Source organism: Watersipora subatra, chromosome 7, assembly GCF_963576615.1.
Source record: "Watersipora subatra chromosome 7, tzWatSuba1.1, whole genome shotgun sequence".
NCBI classification, from domain to species: domain Eukaryota; kingdom Metazoa; phylum Bryozoa; class Gymnolaemata; order Cheilostomatida; family Watersiporidae; genus Watersipora; species Watersipora subatra.
In genome coordinates this window covers 30,172,705-30,195,946 of record NC_088714.1, presented here as the reverse complement: position 1 = coordinate 30,195,946, position 23,242 = coordinate 30,172,705, and the positions used below count along the sequence as shown (strand labels likewise).

The 23,242-nt window shown below is 35.1% G+C and overlaps 1 protein-coding gene across 1 annotated transcript in view; it reads left to right on the top strand.

Moving 5' to 3' along the window:
- Positions 1–1,418: 1,418 nt before the first annotated feature.
- Positions 1,419–23,242, top strand: part of LOC137400124 (uncharacterized) — a 33,411-nt gene continuing 11,587 nt past the window's right edge. Inside the window, exons 1-9 of the mRNA XM_068086436.1 lie at positions 1,419–1,423; positions 4,197–4,330; positions 8,183–8,270; positions 9,391–9,617; positions 13,789–13,919; positions 16,984–17,165; positions 18,020–18,222; positions 19,600–19,772; positions 21,160–21,306. Of these exons, the coding sequence (XP_067942537.1) occupies positions 4,201–4,330; positions 8,183–8,270; positions 9,391–9,617; positions 13,789–13,919; positions 16,984–17,165; positions 18,020–18,222; positions 19,600–19,772; positions 21,160–21,306 (1,281 nt within the window). The 5' untranslated portion in view covers positions 1,419–1,423; positions 4,197–4,200. The remainder of the gene's footprint in view (positions 1,424–4,196; positions 4,331–8,182; positions 8,271–9,390; positions 9,618–13,788; positions 13,920–16,983; positions 17,166–18,019; positions 18,223–19,599; positions 19,773–21,159; positions 21,307–23,242) is intronic.

Genomic DNA, 23,242 nt, shown 5'->3' with positions numbered 1-23,242 from the left:
TAAAAGTTTGACTTTCCAGATAGGTTTTACTTTATATACATGTACAACAAAACACGTAAAATTTTATAAAAGTTAGCCATGCCAACATAGATCTTCTAAAAAGCAGATTTAGTCAAGAATTAATTGTTTCTAACATGCTTACGATGTTCTTGTGGCAGCATGGTTCACCATATTTGGACAAAGGATTGTAAATTTGGCAGTTTGTACTGTCAGCAGGAAAGTTAACGACCTTTCACATTAATTTATTTTGTCTATTTTAATCTTTGTAGAAGCCAATTTCAGATTTGTTTCTCTGTCTGTTCCCTCAGCATTGCAACATTATGTGCCAGCTTTTTATTTCTACTTAATGTTTTATATAGACAGAATTGACAAAACTATGAAAAAATCAGCGTTTTCATATTTCTACAATAGACCTCTCAAGCAGTCAGCATAAAATATTTCTATCATGTTGTTCGAAATTAAGTTGATGTCCCATGATTCATCATTTTAGTACATAATATTTAAAGTTTGAGCAGACTCATACTGTCAGCAATAGAATGGCAGCAGGTTAAAAATGTGTCAGTAGGCCTTCTCTTTGGATATAACTGCTTAGGGAACCAAATTTTGTATGTATGGAAAAGATAACCGTTAATAATAATTCTAATACAACTGAAAAAAATGACAATGAATATTGGCTTGTAACAAAAAGTTTCTGATAAAACGTCTGGGAAGCCAGCAATATGCTAAAATCAGTTTTCAGTGTTTCAAAAAATAGATTGATCAACTACAGACCCCAGTTTTTCGATTAAGATTGATGCATAGACCAATCCAGTAGGTACACTTTAACATTTGCTAATGACACATACGATGATAGCAGGTTAAAGGTGTGACTATAGGTTAGCCAAATACCATGACAACAGGTTAAAGGCGTGACCATAGGTTAAATACATACCATGACAGCAGGTTAAAGGCGTGACCACAGGTTGAACACATACCGTGACAGCAAGTTAAAGGCGTGACTATAGGTTAGATACAGCTGTAATTGACACGTCTAAGCAATCTACAAGAGGCAATTTGTCTACACAACTGATGACTGATGATTAAGTTTACATGACCGAGCAGCTTTCTATTGTTCCATTTCTATGACTTCCAATTAGTTCAATATCTGTTCACCTCATTACAGTAAATATTGGCCATTGAAGATGGATTTGTTTGCTTTGCGAGACTAATTTAGATTTTCCTTTCTTCTTTTTGATTTGTATAATTTTCGTTTTCACATTGCGCAGGCTAAGAGGTTACCGCGCCTGAGCCTTTAATGCTTGCTCGAAGGCGCTTCATTGCGTAGTAAGTAAGAGCGTGGGCAAATGGAGGTCGTCAAGTGATCTTCCCATGAATTACTGTTATTAGACATACAAACACTGCTACGGCGTTAGCCACCTGCCAGGTAAGATATTGCTAAACATTCATTAGCCTTAGAATAATACAAAATGACATAAAAGCTTTATTATTCCTGTTTTACTGATTACACGAGAATGTATTTCTCCAAAAGCGCTTAGACCACTTAAACCCGTTATCCTGCCATGCAATACAATTTCCTTTAAGCAAACGAACAATTTAATTTCAAAGTTGCGATTTGTGTACATGTTCTAATACATAATAATCAATGTTAATACCTTTGGTTCTTTGAATGTAAGAGTCAAACATAGGCAGCATCGGCAGCAGTGTCTACATTTGAATTACTGACCCAGGACAAGCCATACAAGTTATACTCATTAGTTAATAGCCCAAATGGAGGATATTGTAACACCATCACCAACGCCTAACATAGCTTTGTTTGCGCTAAAAAGATGGGTGAAGTACGTATTCTAGAGCAGCGTACCTACTGCTGCTTGACATTGCTAGCTGCCTTCACATTTATATCATATAGTATTTGTTGTTTCAAGTTGTTATAGACAATAGGAATACATATAGGAATCGCTGCATATACTGCTCTAGATAAAAGCATGTTTTGTGTTAGATTTTACTCAATGACAATATTTGTAAACTAGACATTTAAGGTCTTTTTAAAACATTTTAAATCTTCAACATAACTTTCAAATAATTTTTTATCACTGTCTTTACTTTTTACCTTATGAAATATCTTTGAATTTCCGTCGCTGATAGAGATAGTAGTGTTGTCAACTGTCATCGGTAGAGATTGTAGTGTTGTCAACTGTCATTGGTAGAGTTTATAGTGTTGTCAACTGTCATTGGTAGAGTTTGTAGTGTTGTCAACTGTCATTGGTAGAGATTGCGGTGTTGTCAACTGTCATTGGTAGAGATTGTAGTGTTGTCAACTGTCATTTGTAGAGATTGTAGTGTTGTAAACTGTCATCGGTAGAGATTGTAGTGCTGTCAACTGTCACTGGTAGAGATTGTAGTGTTGTCAACTGTCATTGGTAGAGATTGTAGTGCTGTCAACTGTCATTGGTAGAGATTGTAGTGTTGTCAACTGTCATTGGTAGAGATTGCGGTGTTGTCAACTGTCATTGGTAGAGATTGTAGTGTTGTAAACTGTCATCGGTAGAGATTGTAGTGCTGTCAACTGTCACGGGTAGAGATTGTAGTGTTGTCAACTGTCATTGGTAGAGTTTGTAGTGTTGTCAACTGTCATTGGTAGAGATTGTAGTGTTGTCAACTGTCATTGGTAGAGATTGTAGTGTTGTCAACTGTCATTGGTAGAGATTGCGGTGTTGTCAACTGTCATTGGTAGAGATTGTAGTGTTGTCAACTGTCATTTGTAGAGATTGTAGTGTTGTAAACTGTCATCGGTAGAGATTGTAGTGTTGTAAACTGTCATTGGTAGAGATTGCGGTGTTGTCAACTGTAATTTGTAGAGATTGTAGTGTTGTGAACTGTCATTGGTAGAGATTGTAGTGTTGTCAACTGTCATCGGTAGGGATTGCGGTGTTGTCAACTGTCATTGGTAGAGATTGTAGTGTTGTCAACTGTCATTTGTAGAGATTGTAGTGTTGTAAACTGTTATCGGTAGAGATTGTAGTGCTGTCAACTGTCACTGGTAGAGTTTGTAGTGTTGTCAACTGTCATTGGTAGAGATTGTAGTGCTGTCAACTGTCATTGGTAGAGATTGTAGTGCTGTCAACTGTCATTGGTAGAGATTGTAGTGTTGTCAACTGTCATTGGTAGGGATTGTAGTGTTGTCAACTGTCATCGGTAGAGTTTGTAGTGTTGTCAACTGTCATTGGTAGAGATAGTAGTGTTGTCAACTGTCATTGGTAGAGATTGCGGTGCTGTCAAATACCATTGATGGAGATTGAACTGCTTCTTTATAGCTAGTGCTTTATTCTCGGAAGTAAGAATAATGCAACTAGTAAATACTTGGTAATAAAGTCAAATCTATTTAAAATCAAGTCAATTAGGAGAGTTATGTTTACTGGTCATTGCTTTAATGTTTGTAAGAAGTTTGAATTTTCAAGAGCTGCTACTTTAAAATAGTAATTAACATTTATTGTGATTTAGGGTATTCTATTAAGTCAAGTGTAGTTTCCTAGCAAAAAACCCCTTCAGCAGTATTTTGAACTAAGATCTCCATCTCCATAAAATGTATAATAACATTAGCAATAATTTTCTTGGCCATTCGCTGCATATCTGTAAGATACCTCAGAGTTAACAAGGACTATACTTTACCTTTACCTACAGTGTGGGTATCATGCTACAAATCTACTATATAATATACTTTTATTAATATTATAATATTGTAGCTCTCTCTCATGTAGTTGGTCATTTCGACAATGACTGTCTTATAGTTTAGGCTTTATCGCTGATCTCCATGTGAATGTGACTGTTTTCTCCCTTCTCTTGTCATTTGTATGGGTTTAGTTCCCTCAACTTTATTTTACGCTTAGGTATCGGATCTCCGCCTGGGTTCGCCCTGATTCCTCTTTCCTTTGACGAGTTGTGAATATAATAATTGTCTTGGCAATCGCTCATGACCCATAATTATATTTAATAATATTATATAAACATCGTAAATGGAGTGCTTTTAAACTAAGTATTTGCCTACATTTCTGTGTTCATGTCACCTTGATTTGTTGATACCACATTCACTATCTGAGCTGCCTAAGGCTATTGGGTGATTGTCAGCAGAATTTATCCAATATAATTGTCATGGAAACTTTGCTGCTTTTCACATTTATTCCTTGTTTCTCTTCTTCTAGGAAAATGAATTTGGAAACAATAGAAATCCTAAAAGTGATTAAGAAATCTTCTGACCTCCGCACCAAAGAGGAAGTTGAAAAGATTCTGCCATATCTTACATCCCGTAGCGAGCTACTCAATAACTTGAGACAAGGTAATAGCAAGCTTATTTACTCTTCTTATCATCTCACCTTGTTAGCATGTGTGAAATGGATAACTATTAATACCTCAATAGACTATACTGATGTGGCAAACACCATCTGACACAAGTGTCAATGAGATAAAGCTAAGCCTTTTTTCATGATAGGAATGTGTGTTATACTTCAATACTAATGTCACTTTCCATTTAAATTTATGCTTTTGCAGCTCCCTTCTCAGTGTTATATAGAATCACAAGTCAGGAAGATGAGTGCGCATCAGCTGCTAAAACTTATACTACTTTATTAGCAATCATTTCATTTCAAATAGAAATGTTCTTCAAATTATGCTATACAACAATCATAAAACAGAAAAGGGCAGCAGCCACTGAAATGAAATAAGTGGTTTGACATTGTGTTTAAAATACATGTTAGGTGGAAGATTGCTAAAGCAGCTAGCAATAATATTTTCAAAATAGTTGTTAGATGTCGTAAGCAATTTATTCATATCTTATATGTTTAGATGAGTTGAAAACCTGTAACTGTCATGTAGAGAATGAGAAAATCAAGCAGATTTTGCCAAAACTCTCAATTGTCTGATAAATTTTAATAGAATCCTTTACTTTTGGTCAGCTAAAAATGTGCTGCAATTCTAGCCGACTAAAATTGTAGACGATCGTTTGACCCCCACAACCAATCAGAGCAATTGTGAGAAAGGTGTCATATTTTACATTTAACAAGCATAGTTTAACCTTACAAGCATTAGATACTTCTATAATCTATAATTTTTTATTCCATTTTTTATAGTTTCGTATATAATGGCTTGTTTGGCTGAAGAGCTCATTTGCAACACAAATTGGTCATCACAAAAAACAGCCTGTTAGGCCAAATAGTAGACTATTGGTTAGTGGACACTTAACTTTATAGAACCCAAACCACTATTAAATTTTAAGTGAGTTGTGTACCTTGTATCTTGTTTATTTTTACAGTTGATCAGTGTTGCTGATGCTACAATTAAATTGTAACATCAGCAACACCGAGTTACTGTAGAAATGAAAATCGAAAAGAAAGAAAGATCGAAAGTCAAAGAAAGAACTTTTCTTTCAATGACTGTAAATCCTTCTTGCTCGTTGTTATAATAAACCGAAAATGACTTGCACACTATTATATATATGTATAACTTATTATTGGCATTGGTAATCATTAACAATATGATGCTTTTCATTACATGTCAAGACAAAGATAAAATGACAGAAATCAGAAGTTATTGAGTGAGTTGAACAAAAGTGTTTAAAAGTTGATAATCTAGTAGTATTGCGGAGGAGTAGAGAGGAGAGTAAAGGAGTCCGGATAAGGAATTGAAGGTTGTAGTAACAGGAAGTTCATAAGCCAAAACATACAATAGTGGATGTAGTATGTTGGTGTCATGAGAATAGGCATTCATGTGTCAACGATTTTACCTTATAACCTATAGAGCGAGGGCATATTTTTCTTTCCCTTTAAACACTAGTTGAAACTAGATGGCTAGCAATGAACCACATAACTTTCCTTCTTACATTACATGACTACTGATGACGCCATGTAAGCAAGAACAGTACATTGTGATCAGCATTTGTGTCTTGGGGTGCAGAGTGCAATGGTGTGGGCGGGTGGGTGAATAGCCCTCTGGGGTCATCTTCAACTTCTTTATGCTTTTTAGCGTCACAACTTTAGATACCTACTGGTAGGTAATTATCAGTCTTACGTAGGTAAACATTCACTAGTTCCTAGTTACTATTCATCAACAGATCTCTCTAATCTATGCTGTAATAATGTCATGAAACAATTGAATCTGGAATGGTTAGCCAGAGTGAAAACCAGAGACTCTATTTCATACAATTATGTTTCTTGTCATGTTCGATTATGGAATAAGAATATTTTTCTGATACCACACAGTTCATAGCAGGTACCACACAGTTCATAGCAGGTGCCACACAGTTCATAGCAGGTGCCACACAATTCATAGCAAGTGCCACACAGTTTATAGCAGGTGTCACACAGTTCATAGCAGGTGCCACATAGTTCATAACAGGTGCCACAAAGTTCATAGCAGGTGCCACACAGTTCATAGCAGGTGCCACACAGTTCATAGCAGGTGCCACACAGTTCATAGCAGGTGCCACACAGTTCATAGCAGGTGCCACACAGTTCATAACAGGTGCCACACAGTTCATAGCAAGTGCCACACAGTTCATTGCAGGTGCCACACAGTTCATAGCAGGTTTGTACTCAGAGGTAAATTCTGGTTAATTGCCAAATAATTTCACAAGGATTACAAAATTCATTGAAAACAATTCCTAATGTGTGTTGATTATCACATATAACTTTTTCAAATTTCTTTCAACAAAATTGTTTTCGTGTAGCAATATACTTAATGTAGTAAAGTATGAAATATCTTGAGGTTTTCTGTCAATTTTAGAAACTGTTTGAAAATCAGTTGTAATCTACATAGTTATTACTTAGACTCAATTAGGAAATTTTGCAATTGTTTTAATCAAAGGTTGAGTATAAAAAACCATTTGCGTTGAACATAAATTGTGTAAAAAACCGCAAAAGCTACTACCGAAACGAACAGATAGAATCGATAAGACTGTTTGACAATTACTATACATTGACAGATATACAATTGTTTTACTGTTCATCGTGTCTATGAAGATAATTATAATAATATAATAAATTCACAGACGTGCCTTTGTGAGCGGTTAGAATTCATCGTGTTGCTTTAAGAAATTGGAAAAATTATAGAACTGAAGTTGCTACATTTCGCAGTAACTTGGCTACAAATGCACATTCTGTAGATCTCAGGTTCAGAGCTAGTCATACACATTTTATTATATTTATTTGTTTTACTTTGACCTTAGAATATAGAACAGAATTATATAAATATGAAAATATATTAATAAAACTTGAAATGCAGGAACCTTTTATAAAATGAAACATTTTAAATTTTTTGTATATTTTATCGGAGTTTTAAAAGAAATAAACAACTATTTCAATTAAAAAGAGCTGCTATCTGAATTAAACACAAATCCGGCTGTAATGAATGAACTGCTAGAAGGAAAATAGCAGTAGTAAATTATCCAGACACAATTCTGTGTTATTCTAGTGGATTCATAACACTACAGTAGTGATCTTGTGGTGGCTGTGATTTAAACAGGTAAAACACAGGCATGCCGTTGTGGTGACTGTGATTTAAACAGGTAAAACACAGGCATGCCGTTGTGGTGACTGTGATGTAAACAGGTATAACACAGGCATGCCGTTGTGGTGACTGTGGTGTAAACAGGTAAACACAGGCATGCAATTGTAGTGACTGTGTTGTAAACAGGTATAACACAGGCATGCCATTATGGTGACTGTGATGCAAACAGATATAACACAGGCATGTCGTTGTGGTGGTTGTGATGTAAACAGGTATAACTCGGGCATGTCGTTGTGGTGGCTGTAATGTAAACAGATAAAACACAAGTATGCCGTTGTGGTGGCTGTGATGTAAACAGGTAAAACACAAGTATGCTGTCGTGGCGACTTGTGATGTAAACAGATCAGACAGAGACACTTGCGTGTTTGCTGTTTCCAAGTGAAAAGTGTTTCCTATCCTCGACAACAAGAGGTCATTAAAACTCTATTGTGCCATTTCTAGTATGTCTGCTTCATTAGAAAACTGCAGTAATTGGATTTTATTCTTTCTCATCGAAATTGCAAAATTTTATGGTTAATAATGATAGGGGTGGTCGCTATGGTTCAGCTCTCCTCTCTTGCATCATTTAACGTACATAAAGATATTGTTGTCTGAAATTTGGCTGAGCTCCTTTGTTACCCAATTTCAGATGTTCTCTTCGAGCTAATCAAACATTGCAGACACCAGAAGTGTAAAAAGAATGAATTAGTGATCAAGCAAGGCGCTATCGGAGACCGGTGGGTTCTTTTTATAGTCATATATGACACCGCTAATTTGTTGACCACTTAGAGTGACAACATTTCTCCTGGTCCCTTCACTTGGTTAACTGCTGTGTACACGCTTTTTAGAGAGCACCTGCTTTGCTTGTCACGTTATGCAGTTTAAGGCAAATTTAGTGCTGTTTAATAACTTGACGCCCTACTGTGATTGCAGACGTTAAAATTAAACTTCATGGTAATAATAGCTTAACTTGAATTATCACGACTTGAGCCAGGGTCGGCTGCTAGTGCATATAAAAAATATTTGAAGAGCGATGCATTTGTTAGCAAATGAGTTTTACTCGTGCCTTTTAAGTCTTAACAAATATACCTTGTAAATAGAAGCATTTAAATCTTTATAATCGCTAGGGTGGCTTTTCGTGAGCCAACACTTTTATGCCAAGCTTTCATAAGATGAAGTAGGTACATGCATCAGGATGCATTACATATACTGTATGAGTACACTACTCTAAAAGTACACTACTCTAAAAGAGAAATGTTTTTAACAAAATTTTTTACCAACTGAATTAACAAAAACTTACCATTTGCTTTCAGCTGACAAAAAGAAAACTGATTTCTCTGTTAAAGATGAACTTACTCAAAGGTTTAGTAGATTTGATCATAAAGTATGAGTATTTTTTCTATCATTTGTGATTGTTTTTGATATTTGAGGTGATTTGACTGTCAGGATGTTTCAAGATTAAAATGAACAAAACATGATTGCGGTTAAAATGCTCAGATCAAGTGAAATTGTGATTAAGACATCTATAATTGCAAAGAGACTGACAGAATAGAGATGCCTAACACTGCAGCTTGAACGCAAATATCTCAGTATCAACTAGCGACATGATTTTACACCTACTTTACTTCTGAGCATTTTAACCACGATCAAGTTTTGTCGATTTTAATCTTGAAACATCCTGGCGGTTAAATCACCTCAAACATCAAAAACAATCACAAATGATAGAAAAATACTGATACTTTCTGATAAAATCTGCTAGAATTTTGTGCAAGTTAATCCTTAAAACCCTGCCAAGTATTCATAGAAACTATAGATCCCAAGCATCTATAGTTTCTCTTCAGAGCTGTTTCTGTGCAGGTTCTATGTGGTGGTCACCGGGCATGTATCTGTCTACATAAGCTCTGTTAAATCTGACGATACATTTGATGAGGCAGCGACTGTGGAGAAACGTAATGAATTGGAAAGCTTCTTCGATGAGATCGACTCACTGCTTGGAAACATGCCAAAGCCTGCTCCAGTCTCACCTGAGAAACAGGAAGAACAGTCAGAGCGATCAACTCTTGGCAAATTTATCATGCTCATTGGTGAGTTTACTGGGACGTATTGCTAAACCCCCAAACTTTTTTCGTTACTGCATTAAGTCAGAATCTACTTACTTCAAAATAGACGTTTTTCTGATACGAAGTATGAAAGAATGGGAGTATAAACTTGCTGTAAAGGGTGAATTTGAATGTCTATGGATTTTGGTATATCTTTTCATGTAGCTGCAGTAAATTTCTGTACAGAAAGAGAAGTTTTCTTTTTCCGTCTATGGCATTTAAAGTTTATTCAAAAAAAGATTTTTATTATATTTAAAACTTTTATATAAAATTTGCTAGTAGCCTTTGTCTCAAAAAAACTGTTTAACATTTTTATTGTTGAGGTTTTCACGAAATCTCCAAAGACAAAAACAAACAAAAATAGCTGTTAACATTTAACAATCTCAGATTAAGTTGGCACATGGTTTAATATATTATCGCTAAAATAATATATTATAGCTAAAATAATATATTATAGCTAAAATATTATGTTAGCTACTATCAATCACAGGTTGAACCTATCAGTAAAACAAAAGACTTTTAATACTTGAAATCTACAAATTAATATTTTGCGATAGTAAAATCTGTCTACATACATATATATTGTGGTGTCTCTGTCAGGCAAGTCACTGGTATTTTTGGATTGCTAGTTATGTAATATAAAATATAAATATTATTGAATGGAGTGTGTGATAAGTTTTTGTTTAGTCCTACGTGTATCCATAAACTTGGAGTTATTCTCTATCAGACCTCACGATAATTACCCTATTGAAGACCTGTGACTTTGACTTTGAATAAAACCTTTAATCTCACATCAAACCTGTTTGTTATAAAACAATTGTTTTCAGACATTTGTTGAGTACATCTTTTGGAGAGTACAAAAAGATTATCACGATGTGGATATCTGATGGTTGAGAGTTGGGTATAATACTATTTATTGTATCCTACAGACATTATATCTATACTAATAAATTCCACTTTGTCATTGTGTGTCTGCGTGGTGTGTGTCCGCGTGTCTGAGCAACTGTTAGCCTGAGCAATAGCCTGGATGTTTCAGCATAATTTGGGTGATTTTACCCAAACTTTACACTCATACGCTCTGTTCATATCAGCTTGTTGATAAAATATGCTGTCTCAAAACTCCGTCTGGTTCCTGTGAACCAGCCTTTTAAACAGCCACCTGCTGACTATCTGTTTGATAACAAAACTAATCCTAGACATCACTGGTTTTACTGGTAGTTATTTGTAAAAGTATTCAGCTGCAGCTCCCAATGCTGCATGCGCTATCAACAGGTCCAGTCTGCCTCAATTATTGCTTATCCTGATCAAAACATAAAATGTAATAATATTCATACAGCTATAAAGATTATGCGATAGGAATCATGTTATCTCACAAGGAACCCAATTGTGTACCCTCCACGGGTGTCCTCTATGAGCAGACAATCTGATAGAGCCCCAAGAGAAAATTTTTTCAGACTGTATTGTAAACCGCTATATTTCAGGACCAAATTGGCCTCTCAGAAACCATATATAAACATTCCACAGAGAATAAATTTTTAGGATTTGGAAAGTTTGGTTTCGTGTGTGCATTATTTTCATGAGAGGGCTAAACTAAGTTGGTGCCACTATTTATCTAGGTAAAACTAGACCATTAAACACTAATTTCAGAATAATGGTTAAACTTTGAGTGAGTTTCGAGAGAGGACAAATTCAATGAATTGAGGCATCATCTTTTTATATTGCTCCATTCATGATCTTTTTAATGGGGCCCTTGGGAGTGACTCTATCACAAGCCGGTCAATATCAATAGTGTCTTTAGCGGTGCCGAGTCCTGTTGAAACTATCTTATGAACCTTTGGTTTACCTGTGTGTGAGTATGGCAAATCTCTATTATATTGTCGAAATTTTGTGTAATTTATTGTATCACCACTGCGTACAATTAGTATTTTAGCTGGAAGCTCATGCGCTGGGTGTTGTATTGAGCGCAGTTAATAATTTTTTTGCTTCAGCTCAAAAGTATATTAAATGTACATTTTATTAATACTAGTACGCTTGAAGTCCCGTGAGCTGTAATAAATCACCATATGTAATAAGTATGTGCATAAGTATTCCATGATGCAGCAAGGTGATCGGATGGCGCTTAGTAGTCTGCTGGGCTGGGAATCTAAATATCCAGGTTTGGTTTCTGCGCGCTGCATTCTTTATTTCTAGCGCTCGTAGCAGGGCGTCAGACATACAGACAGACAGGCATGGCTCTTACTATAGTAAAGAATTTAACACTTTTGCTAGTGAGATATGAGTGACAGTGTCTATGAGTGCAGGTCAAAATTTTGGAGTCATGTTCATTTGTTTTTATAGCTGGGATATTTATCTCAATTCTACAAGATCACAAAGAAGACGTTCTCACATGTAATACTACAGTTGTTTTAGTCGTTGATTGATTTGAACAGTTGCTGATTTTATCTTCATTGTATACTCATCACAGAATCATGAGCGGACATCTACTGGCTGTCAGTTTACAAACTTTAGGCATTGTTCTCTTTTAGAATGCATCAAAGATTTAATAGCTCAACACCATCATGGTATTTTTGTATTTGCTAACAAATATTAAAAACTCATGTAGCTTTGCCAAAAAAACATGTTGTAGTGAAATATCGTCTACAGACCGTCAGGTTAAGCATTGCGGAAAAACTTAACAATAGCTGTGAGCTGGATGTTTGCTAAATGAATAAGGAAGGGCCATAGTTTTTAAATCAGTTCTCTTTGCCATTTTTCAGTAGTTTGCTTTGTTGTTTTTCAGTAGTTTGCTTTGAGGGGGAAATATTTAGAAACCTGACAGCTAAATTTTTGGCTATTAAAATATAATAAAAGTGATTATGCTCTCCAGGAAAAATAAACATTGCCGACTGAATATTGCATTACCTTCATGCAGGAACCATAAGTTTATCTGTTGAAAAATAGCTGGTATTTCCAGTTCGGTCATTCTGATTACGTGTTCAAAGATTTGCTAAGTTCTCTGCCTATGATGAGATAATTCCTGTAAACTGTCATGTATTTTACTCAGGTGCCCAAAGTGTGTGAATGTAAAGCTTTCTGTTGTTGCTATATGACACCGCTCAATTTAATTACTAATATTACCAAATTACCAAATACATATCAATATAAATCAATAAAATGGCTTATTGTTTTAAAGACTGCAATTCAAAAGTAGTTTTATTATATATGTATATTTATATTTCTTTATCAGGCAGTCCATAATCATTTTTATAAAAATATGTTTTTACATATTGTTGTATAAAAAAAGAATGGTATTGTTATATGGTGTCATAAACACAACAAATATTTATACATGAAAAAGTTGATATTTCTAAGGTTATTTATACCTCTTATCTCTTTTGACAAAAATTAAAAAACTTATTAATACAATTGCTGAATGCATCTTTTGGTAAGTACAAATAATTATCACGATGTGGATATCTGGTTCCGGAGAATTGAAATGTAATAGTATACAATAACTATATAATAAAATATGTGATTATTTTGATATATAAAAATAATAATATATTATTAATGTATTAATATATAAAATATTGTGAGCATACAATAAAACATATAATTATAATGTATAATAATAATAAGGAGATGTTCTAAGAAACCTGTGGGCTCGGAGATTTATTCCACCTTCTGTAACACGACTATGAGTTTCATGTTTTCAAGTCAATCCAAGGCAAACACCAAGGAGACGCATAGCCCCGTGTCAGAATAAATAGGCAAGCATCTAATGCAATTGATAGAATTGTGACAGTTACACACAGAGTGTAAACACTCTCCCCGCTTTGTGACAAGTCGAATGCAACCACTTAGCACCGTTGTAAACAGCTGACTTCTCATTAGCACTTTGTTATATACTGCTTGCAATTTCATCACGACTCTTGTCAGTCAAGATAAAATTTGTTTGGTAAAATACGATCTCGTTGTTTGATATTTGAATTATAATGAAATACTTTCTTGAATATCAACTGAGCGATCGCCGCAAAAACATAGGTTAAATATTGACTAACAGGCAATTGTCGGTTTAGCCGAGAGCTGTGTATTTGAGGGATTAGCATTAGCGCGAAACAGGAGTCTGAAGGGTGGGCTTTTGCTGGATGCTGATTTAGACACCTCATGATTTTAGAATCGGGTAAAAGTTTTGGTGAGCTTGCGTTGTTATCTGAAAATCCAGAGAGGAATGCATCTATAGTGGCTGACATAGACAACATGGACCTGTTGGTCGTTGACAAGGAACTGTATGACAGAACTATAAAGGTGAGTGGGCCAAGTTATAAAACAGGTCATGAATCATTTGCAATAATGCGTGATAAAACATACATACTTTATTTAAATATATGCAAACATTTTTTTTACCCTTGAAATGGTAAGACTTCAACTATTACTCCTTCTATAATACACTATATCAATTCAAATAATAGGCATTTGTTCACTGGTGGAAGTTATGCCTTTGCTTAAACCTATTTTTGTTGTTGTATTTTAACAACGGAGTTCTCTGATTAGTCATAATCAACCATCCGTTCCATGACAACCCCTTTTTATTACGCTGTCACCTATGACCTTGTTATGGCTAATAGTGAAGTCCCGGAGTGAAGTAAGCCTATTTTTAATTAATCATTTTCTGTCAGCCTGGCAACTTTAGGTTTGCAAGTCCTCTACACCCATTCTAACCCAATCTTCATTAAAATTAAAGAGACTGAGTTGATTGCAGTGTTGCAGCATAGTCTAAGTAGGTTGATATTTATGCATTAGATTCTTGACAAACTCTTGGAACATACTGGGTGTTTAATTCATCATTCACCAGCTCTATTTTTTCCTTTTGTTTCCCAGCTCTCCCCCTTTTTATCTTGTTCGCTAACTTTGGGTATTCCTGTTATTCACCAACTCCTCCCCTTTTCTCTATTTCCTAACTCCCCCCCTTTTCTCTATTAACCAACTCCTCCCCTTTTCTCTATTTCATAACTCCCCCCCTTTTCTCTATTAACCAACTCCTCCCCTTTTCTTTATTTCCTAACTCCTCTCTTTTTCTCTATTTCCTAACTTCCCCTTTTCTTTATTTCCTAACTCCTCCCCTTTTTTCTATTTCCCAACTCCTCCCCTTTTCTCTATTTCCCAACTCCTCCCCTTTTCTTTATTCTCCAACTCCTCCCCTTTTCTTTATTCCCCAACTCCTCCCCTTTTCTCTATTTCCTAACTCCTCCCCTTTTCTCTATTTCCCAACTCCTCCCCTTTTCTTTATTCCCCAACTCCTCCCCTTTTCTTTATTCCCCAACTCCTCCCCTTTTCTTTATTTCCTAACTCCTCTCTTTTTCTCTATTTCCTAACTTCCCCTTTTCTTTATTTCCTAACTCCTCCCCTTTTTTCTATTTCCCAACTCCTCCCCTTTTCTCTATTTCCCAACTCCTCCCCTTTTCTTTATTCCCCAACTCCTCCCCTTTTCTTTATTCCCCAACTCCTCCCCTTTTCTCTATTTCCTAACTCCTCCCCTTTTCTCTATTCCCAACTCCTCCCCTTTTCTCTATTCACCAACTCCTCCCCTTTAATTTAATCAATAACTCCTCCCCTTTCCTCTATTCACCAACTCCTTCCCTTTTCTCTATTCTCCCAACTTTACGTCTTTTCTCTATTCACTAACTCTGACCCTTTCTCCTTGTTCGCCATTATTTCCTAGTTGAACTCTCTTCACGCTTTCATCGCATTGTTACAAGTAAGTCCTCACCTCATAGGCCCCAATATGATTATCTGTTTTTTATTAGGTTTGACCAAAGGCTGTACAGGATTCAAATAAATGAATAAATCAAGCCGTGTTTATTTTGCAATTGAGAATTATCGATTTATAACTAATCTGCAATACACAGGAGACATACAGTTCTAAAATTGTAATCTGTTTGTTAAATATTTGTCTGTGAGCTCATGGTTACTCTATTACCTTTCATTGCTTTTTAATGCGCAACATTATTATTTTTCATTAGGGAAAAGTTCCCGTAGGTTTTGCTTCATCATTTGTTGTAATGAACTGGCATTTGTATTTCTCTACTCACTCACAGCATAACAATAGGTATATAGATAGATAGAGAGATCGATACATGTAGATAGATAGATAGATAGATAGAGAGATCGATAGAGAGCATAACAATAGGTATATAGATAGATAGAGAGATCGATACATGTAGATAGATAGATAGATAGAGAGATCGACAGAGAGCATAACAATAGGTATATAGATAGATAGAGAGATCGATACATGTAGATAGAGAGATCAATAGAGAGATCGATACATGTAGATAGATAGATAGAGAGAGATAGATAGATAGATAGAGAGGGATAGATAGATAGATAGAGAGGGAGAGGGAGAGGATGGTAGGGATGCTATCATACCCTGATGCTATCATACCCTGATGCTATCATACTCTGATGCTATCATACCCTGATGCTATCATACCCTGATGCTATCATACCCTGATGCTATCATACCCTGATGCTATCATACCTTGATGCTATCATACCCTGATGCTATCATACCCTGATGCTATCATAACTTGATGCTATCATACCCTGATGCTATCATACCCTGATGCTATCATACCCTGATGCTATCATACCCTGATGTTATCATACCCTGATGCTATCGTATTCTGTGCTGTATATTTTCAACTAAATAATACACTAGTACATTTAGATGAATCTTGGAAATGAATGCAAAAGTCCTATTTTTTTTCTGTATTCTTATCATTTAAAGCTATGAATTTTAAGGTTCAAGCACATATCTTCATTGCTTTTTGTATATAACAAATCCCTCAAACAACATTTTTATACCGGTTTTTGCTACAGCTACCAGTGATAAAGTTTTGCATTGCACAAATATATTGTTTTCCAACTATGAGCTGAATGTTAGTCTGGTAGCAAAACCGCATAATGCTAGAGATTACAACAGTAAAATTATACTCCATTTTTTAATTCTAAATAGTGGAATTAACATACTGAAATTAGACAGAAATTTGAATAAAACAGAAATAAAGGAGTGTTTGGACAAAACAATTGATTTTTCTTGTTTCTTTTCATTTATTTCACAAAAGATAGTATTACATTTCACCTGAAAGCTAGTGCAGGTCTGATTAAGCTACTGGTTTGTTGGTCCTTGTAAGGCCCTGCACAAACCTTCTATAAGCAAACAATTTTATTAAACACTGCATCTTCTTATCCTGTTTGCGGCTTTAATTAATTTGTATTGTTTCTTTCTTTTGAATTCTTTAGTGTGTACTCTTTATGTACAGTGCAAATTATTCAATGAGCAATAACATGCAGAAGTGGGCTGTTGCAGGAATGCCAGTTGGCTGAATACAAAGACAAGCGGGAGTTCATAGCGAAACACCCACTGTTCAAGACCTGGGGTATGAAGCTACAAAGGCTGCTCGAGATGAGCATGACAAAAGAGGTGTACAACTTTGACAGCGTAATCGTACGCCAAGGTCTTCCATTTGACGGCCTCTACTTCATCATCTCGTAAGTCGCATCTGTCGCAAGGACTGATAACTCCTTGTGCTGTAAGATTGATGAAAGTTATAGTTTTTATAAACGCATAACTCATCATAGTTTTTCGTGATGTGATACTAATTGCATTTAACATTTAGTGCTATAATTCTTTACACTATACAGTTCAAAGGGACACATACTCATCCAGCATTTGCTAATATATTCTCAACAGATAATTTTCTGGCAGCAAAGCTCTGAAGTAGGATTCTATCAAAATTTATTTATAGCTGGTTCATTTGTTATGCCAGCAGATCAGACAACATCAATATTTATTCAAGTCTGACTTTCTTAGAGTTTGATTGACCACAATAAATATCAAGTCATCGACACTATGACTGTATTTTGAGTGATCAGCATGATAGACATTTGTCATAAAGGCGATGTATCAAAGGGATAATAGGTCACAGAAACTGCTGAGAATGATCTCTCACACCAAAGTCTCTCGCTCCCCTCTTCTTCTCTTTCACCCCCATTCTCGCTCTCTTTCCTTCTTTCACTCTCTCCATCTCTTTCTTTCTCTCTTTCCCTCTCTTTTTGCCTCTCTCTTTCTCTCGGTTCCTTTTTTCTCTGTCCTCTATCTCTCTCTCTATTTCTCTTTTTCCTTTTTTCTTTCCATCTCTTTCTTTATCTCCCTTTTTCAGTCTTTCCCTCCCTGTGTCTTGCCCAACCTAACCCTCTCTCTACAACTATAAAATTTGAACGAGCGCAAGTTTAGCTTTCTACCATCTCCATGTATTTTACGTTTTACCACGGCAAGCCAACATCTAATCTTATTATATTAAATATTTATGCGCAGTTATAGATTTATCGAGTGCTGGTTGTAGAGGAGAGGCCAAGTTGATGATTGATCCGATGAAACACAAGTCACAATACTCTCGTCTCATGTCCTCGGTTGACTCGGCTAGCAAGAAGCCTCTCGCTCAGAATATCGTGCATGTTAAGAGGAAATTTGGTTATGCTGAGGCTGAAAAGATGGTCAATCAGAAGTGTGTCGCGCTTACATGTCTTTCTGAGGGAGATGTTTTTGGTGAGTTGAAAGACTATTCCATTGTTACAATTAGTGCTCATAGCTGTGTTCTCTAACGCATCTTTAGGCGTGCCACTAATTTGAACATCTGACAAGGCACAGGTCATCATTAAATTTAAAGCCAGCTGTGCGAATGACTTGAAACTAGTTTTTATGTAAATCTCATGCGCTTCTGATTAACGTTGTAGTTATTTATAGACAAACAAAGCCAAAAACCAAAAAGAATTCCACGCCTTGCGAATTAATGCAAACAAAGAGTTTTTTGTTGTCAATGATCGGTTTCTTTTTTAAAATTGCTACCACAACTAGCTCCTTAACCAAATACATGTATGTCATTTTTTACGCCCTTTTTAAATTGCTGCTGCTGTTGACTTTGATATTCTGTGACACTTTAAATATTTAAAATTAAAAGTTTTTCTGATCTTACCAATTAGCCAAGTAAATAGACTTATTTTTATAATTCTGATTTGCTGTTATAGGTGTCCCATTTAAATGATCAGCTACAAAATTTTTAATACTACTTTTTGTTTTGTTATATTGCTTTACTTTTTTACACATTTAAAAAACAAATTGCAATTGATGAAGTTTTTTGTGGTTAGATTTAAATAAGTAGACGCAGCTGCTTAGCATACAAAGGCATCTATAAAAGACTTTCAATGTACTCTGCGTTGTGTAGTTACAGTTTGTACAATAGTTTCCAAAGCATATTAAGGGTTAGGTCTAAGCCCCTCAAGGGAGCTAAGTTTAGCATGGATTGGTTGCACAACTCCAAAATTCAGCAAGATTAAATGCTCTTAGTCCATGGATTTAGTATTAGAGGACAACATATAAAGTGTAGATTTGAAACTGCCTAAAATCTTGATCACACTTTTTACTACTAGAATCCATGTGTACAATCTCTAATAACATTGAGAGTTGCTTTGCCATGCTAAGCAAGAGAGCATAAGCCCATTTGCTATATACGGTAAATGAAAATGGAGCATTTTGCTGCCAAAAGATATCAAGTAGTATTGTAAAGAATATAAAGCAATATATAATGTCTATATGGTAGTATTGTTGTTTGTATGATGCATCTACACACATGTCATTCCTAATCAGACCTGAAATGGTTTTTGAGCTGAACAGTTTGGACAAACACTATACATGATGCAAACCTAATCTTCATATAACTTTCTTCCTTCCTAATTACAAGCTTTTGCATAACTTTCAATCTTCTCATAAAACTTAATTTCCTGCCACATCAGAACTCGTATTTCTATAGATATAACACAGCTTTAAGCAACAAACTTTACTGAAAAACAGTTGAGTTAAAGTTGTTAGCACATTGGATAGAAAGGTTATCAGTAATCGCTCACTTGCTAGAAGACTGTGTTGCAGGTGACCTTGAATCTATCACTCAGCTGCCAACTTATATGGGATCTCTACTTTGCGTCAGCCAGGTTGTGGTTCTACATATCAACTCAAAGAACTTAGACCGGCTCGTCGTGAAGAAAAACCCTCGAACTTATGAGCAATTTAAGGATGCAACATTCAGTAGATACACAGACATGGTGAGTCCATTTATAGACAACATTCAGTAGATACACAGACATGGTGAGTCTATTTATAGACAACATTCAGTAGATACACAGACATGGTGAGTCTATTTAAAGACAACATTCAGTAGATACACAGACATGGTGAGTCTATTGTTAAATGTTCATAAAATTCATTTCATTTGTCAGAGGCTATCTATTATGACAATAATGTGAATTCTTCCTTTACGTGCTGTTTTCTGCATTTATTGCTTATTTAAGAGTTTAAAGTCACTTGTGCACTCAGAATAGCATTAGTTGTTGGGTTGATGTTTCGCTGACACACCTTTCACGCCGAGTCTACTAACTTGGTCATTTAGAAGCTCCATAATAAGTTTACTTTCAGCAAAAATGTGTGTGTGGCTGTAACATTTAACAAACTAACGATTCGTTAAAAAAGCTATTTAGGTGATCCAATAAAGGAAACAGAATAAGCTTATTAATTTATAGATTGTTTAGTTATGTGTTCTCATTTGTGGCTCATGTACTTTAACTGATTTGCGTTGTAATCTTGCCAATTCTTGGCGATCAAACTTCGGTTGCTTTAAAAAGTAGGGTTTCTCTAGAAAATGCTTTTTGTAGCAAGAAAACTGGTGTAAAAAATGTACCTTAAGAGAGAATATGACTACACTGATTATTTACTAGTTGTAACAGGTCTTACTGGACTCACTAATGGGTATATTAAACTTCAGCAGAAGTGTTTAAGGCAGCTGAGAGAGTTTAATTCAACTCTAGATGAAAATAAAGCTATTCATACTCACAGGCTGCAAATATCTTAAATCAGATTACCACTTAGCTGTTTTGTGGCTATTAGCAGATGATAATTTATCTACACTATATGAATCAAAAAATAGTTTTCACATTTTACATACACTTATGCGGCTGCTTTTTTAACCTCAAAATGTCTAATAAAATTCCTTCTAAACTTTTTTGTCATATATCAGAAACTGTTTAAAATGTTTAACTTTAATACAAGAGCTTTGGAAACAGCTCAGGATGGTCATAGCTTTTTTAATTTGGCGTTCTTAAAAGATTGGAGCAAATCAGACATATGCATTACTTCTTATGATACTGGTTATTGATCAATTGTATTTATTGGCGGTATGCAGGGCTAGTTTTTTTTATATTAGTCACTGGTGATTAAGTTTTCATAGTTTTCATTTCAACTCTGTAGACAGTAATCTGCTGTGACCCCTGGTTATAGTTAATAGTTATACTGAATGAATATCTCTTGGTTAGTAGATGAGGTTAGTTTCCATATCCTTCATATTATTGATATCGCCTTTAAAAGTATATTAACATCTCTATTATTGTCTATAAGTAAGGTAAGGTGAATTATAGCTAGTTTTGCCTGTTGGCTTAGCTGAAAACACGAGTTGGGCAGCTGGCGCCCCTACTGCGAGTCATCTATGACAAGTACGTACACGAAGAGGAGGCTGTAGAAGTGACGCACAAGAGTAAGCCAAGAGACAAGAATGATAAAGACTTTAAAACTGCCCACCTTTTGCAGGTAAGCAGTTGGTATTCCTCTACCTGCTATACTTTCTAGGTTAACTAAATTCAGCTTTTACACTTCATGAGTTAATAAAAAATGAAAATGTGACAATGGTGTACTCTGCTCATTTTGTGACAATGCTTTCAAGGCAGCGGGATGTCACTCTAATCAAGAGGAGCTTTCTACCGAGAACAATTTCTAACCATTTGGTATGCTTTTGCATAAGCGGTAGTGCAGTTCAAGAACAAACATGAGGATTTGTCATTAGAAATGATTAGTTACTCGGCTAACTAAAATAACTTAATAATATTTGCAAAACATTATTACCGTACTGATTTTTGTTTTAGGATTGCGGTAAACTTTGTTTAAAATGTCTAGTATTCATCCCGAAAACAAATGTTATAAAAACAGTTATGGGCACATTGAAATTGTACCTAATTTTTTAAGACCCCTTTACATAGGAATTTACATTTGTTGAGTGAAGGTTTCTATAGATAAAAGCAATATTATGATGATATCGTGCTGCTGCGATCCATAGAAAGTCAGCAAAATCTAATGTTCATTAAATCTTTGTTTTTCATCAAACCTAATTATATATTACAGAAAGGTTGCATGCAAAGAATTGTTTTTAGGACAGCTAAAAATTAAAAATTTGCAAATTTTCCTAATTTTCAGCTTCATGGAAATTAGGACAGCACCTTAATTTTTTGTTATATTTTTTATAGAAAATACATTTTCGGTATATGAAATATTGTGTATCCAGCATTAATATGTTACTAATCTTACGCTTTTCGACTGTCCAGCATACCAAAGGCAGGGTAAGGGAGACAAATCTATAATCGGTTTCCGTAAAACCCAAGCATCAAGAAAACACAAAGATCATACAAAGTTGCCTAAATTCTTATGTCACTCTGCAGTTATCTACTGCAACGTTTTATATTTTATGTGATTATAAATACTTAACTACGCTCCTGTAGCAGTAATTTTATGTACAAATTTAAATATTTTATGAGTGGGTGAATGATGCACAAGAGCTTATGGCTATGCAGTAGTATGAAGGTTAAAAAAATAGCCTTTGCAAAAGACAAAATATAAAAGCATAGATTACATCTTTATGCCAATTCAGATGCTTTATGAGCAAGATTAGTGCATGTATTAAGTATATGTACCAACAGAAATATACGGAGTTTCCCAGGTCACTTCCATGAAATGAAATTCGCATATGGTGTACTTTTCAACTTTAGGGATCAGTCACATCATATTCTACAATAATTTATAATACAATCAACTATTTAATTTGATTGTAAAATCATAATTTCTAATGATTTAATGCTAGAAATAAAAATTTAAAATGTGAATCTAAGACAGTGCATACTTCCTTGTGGACAATATGATTTGTTTTTTTGTTTCAGTGCATAAATGAATAGATTCTCTGATTTAAATTCTACAAATGTGACCTTAAGTTTTACAGTTATAATGGCGACTTTAAATTAATAAGGTTTAGACACCAGAGGGAATCCAATCCAATGCTCGAGGACATTGCCATCTTAAAATCATGTTTAAACCCACAAAAGTTGACTGCAAAAGTTTTATATCTGGCAACTATAGTTTATATTAGAGCAGTAGCAGTAAAATACATACTACAATAAAGCTGTTTTTTGCTTCTAGGGGCACTCTAGCCCCAGCCCTTATAATTATATAGCCTAAAGCTATCTCTGGATTAATAGAAGTTGTCTTGCAATATTTGGTCCCGATTCATTCATTGGTTTCAAAATGAGTTAGAGGAAAAACAAGCAAACAGACAAATGAAGACAAAATAGGTAGATATAGATTTAAATTTTTGGTATAAAGCTTGATTGTATTGCTACTGTTTATTATATCCACAAACCTTTCCAAAATAGTTCACAGTGTGCTTTGGCCCCTCCAGCTCATAGACATTGTTCTACAGTCT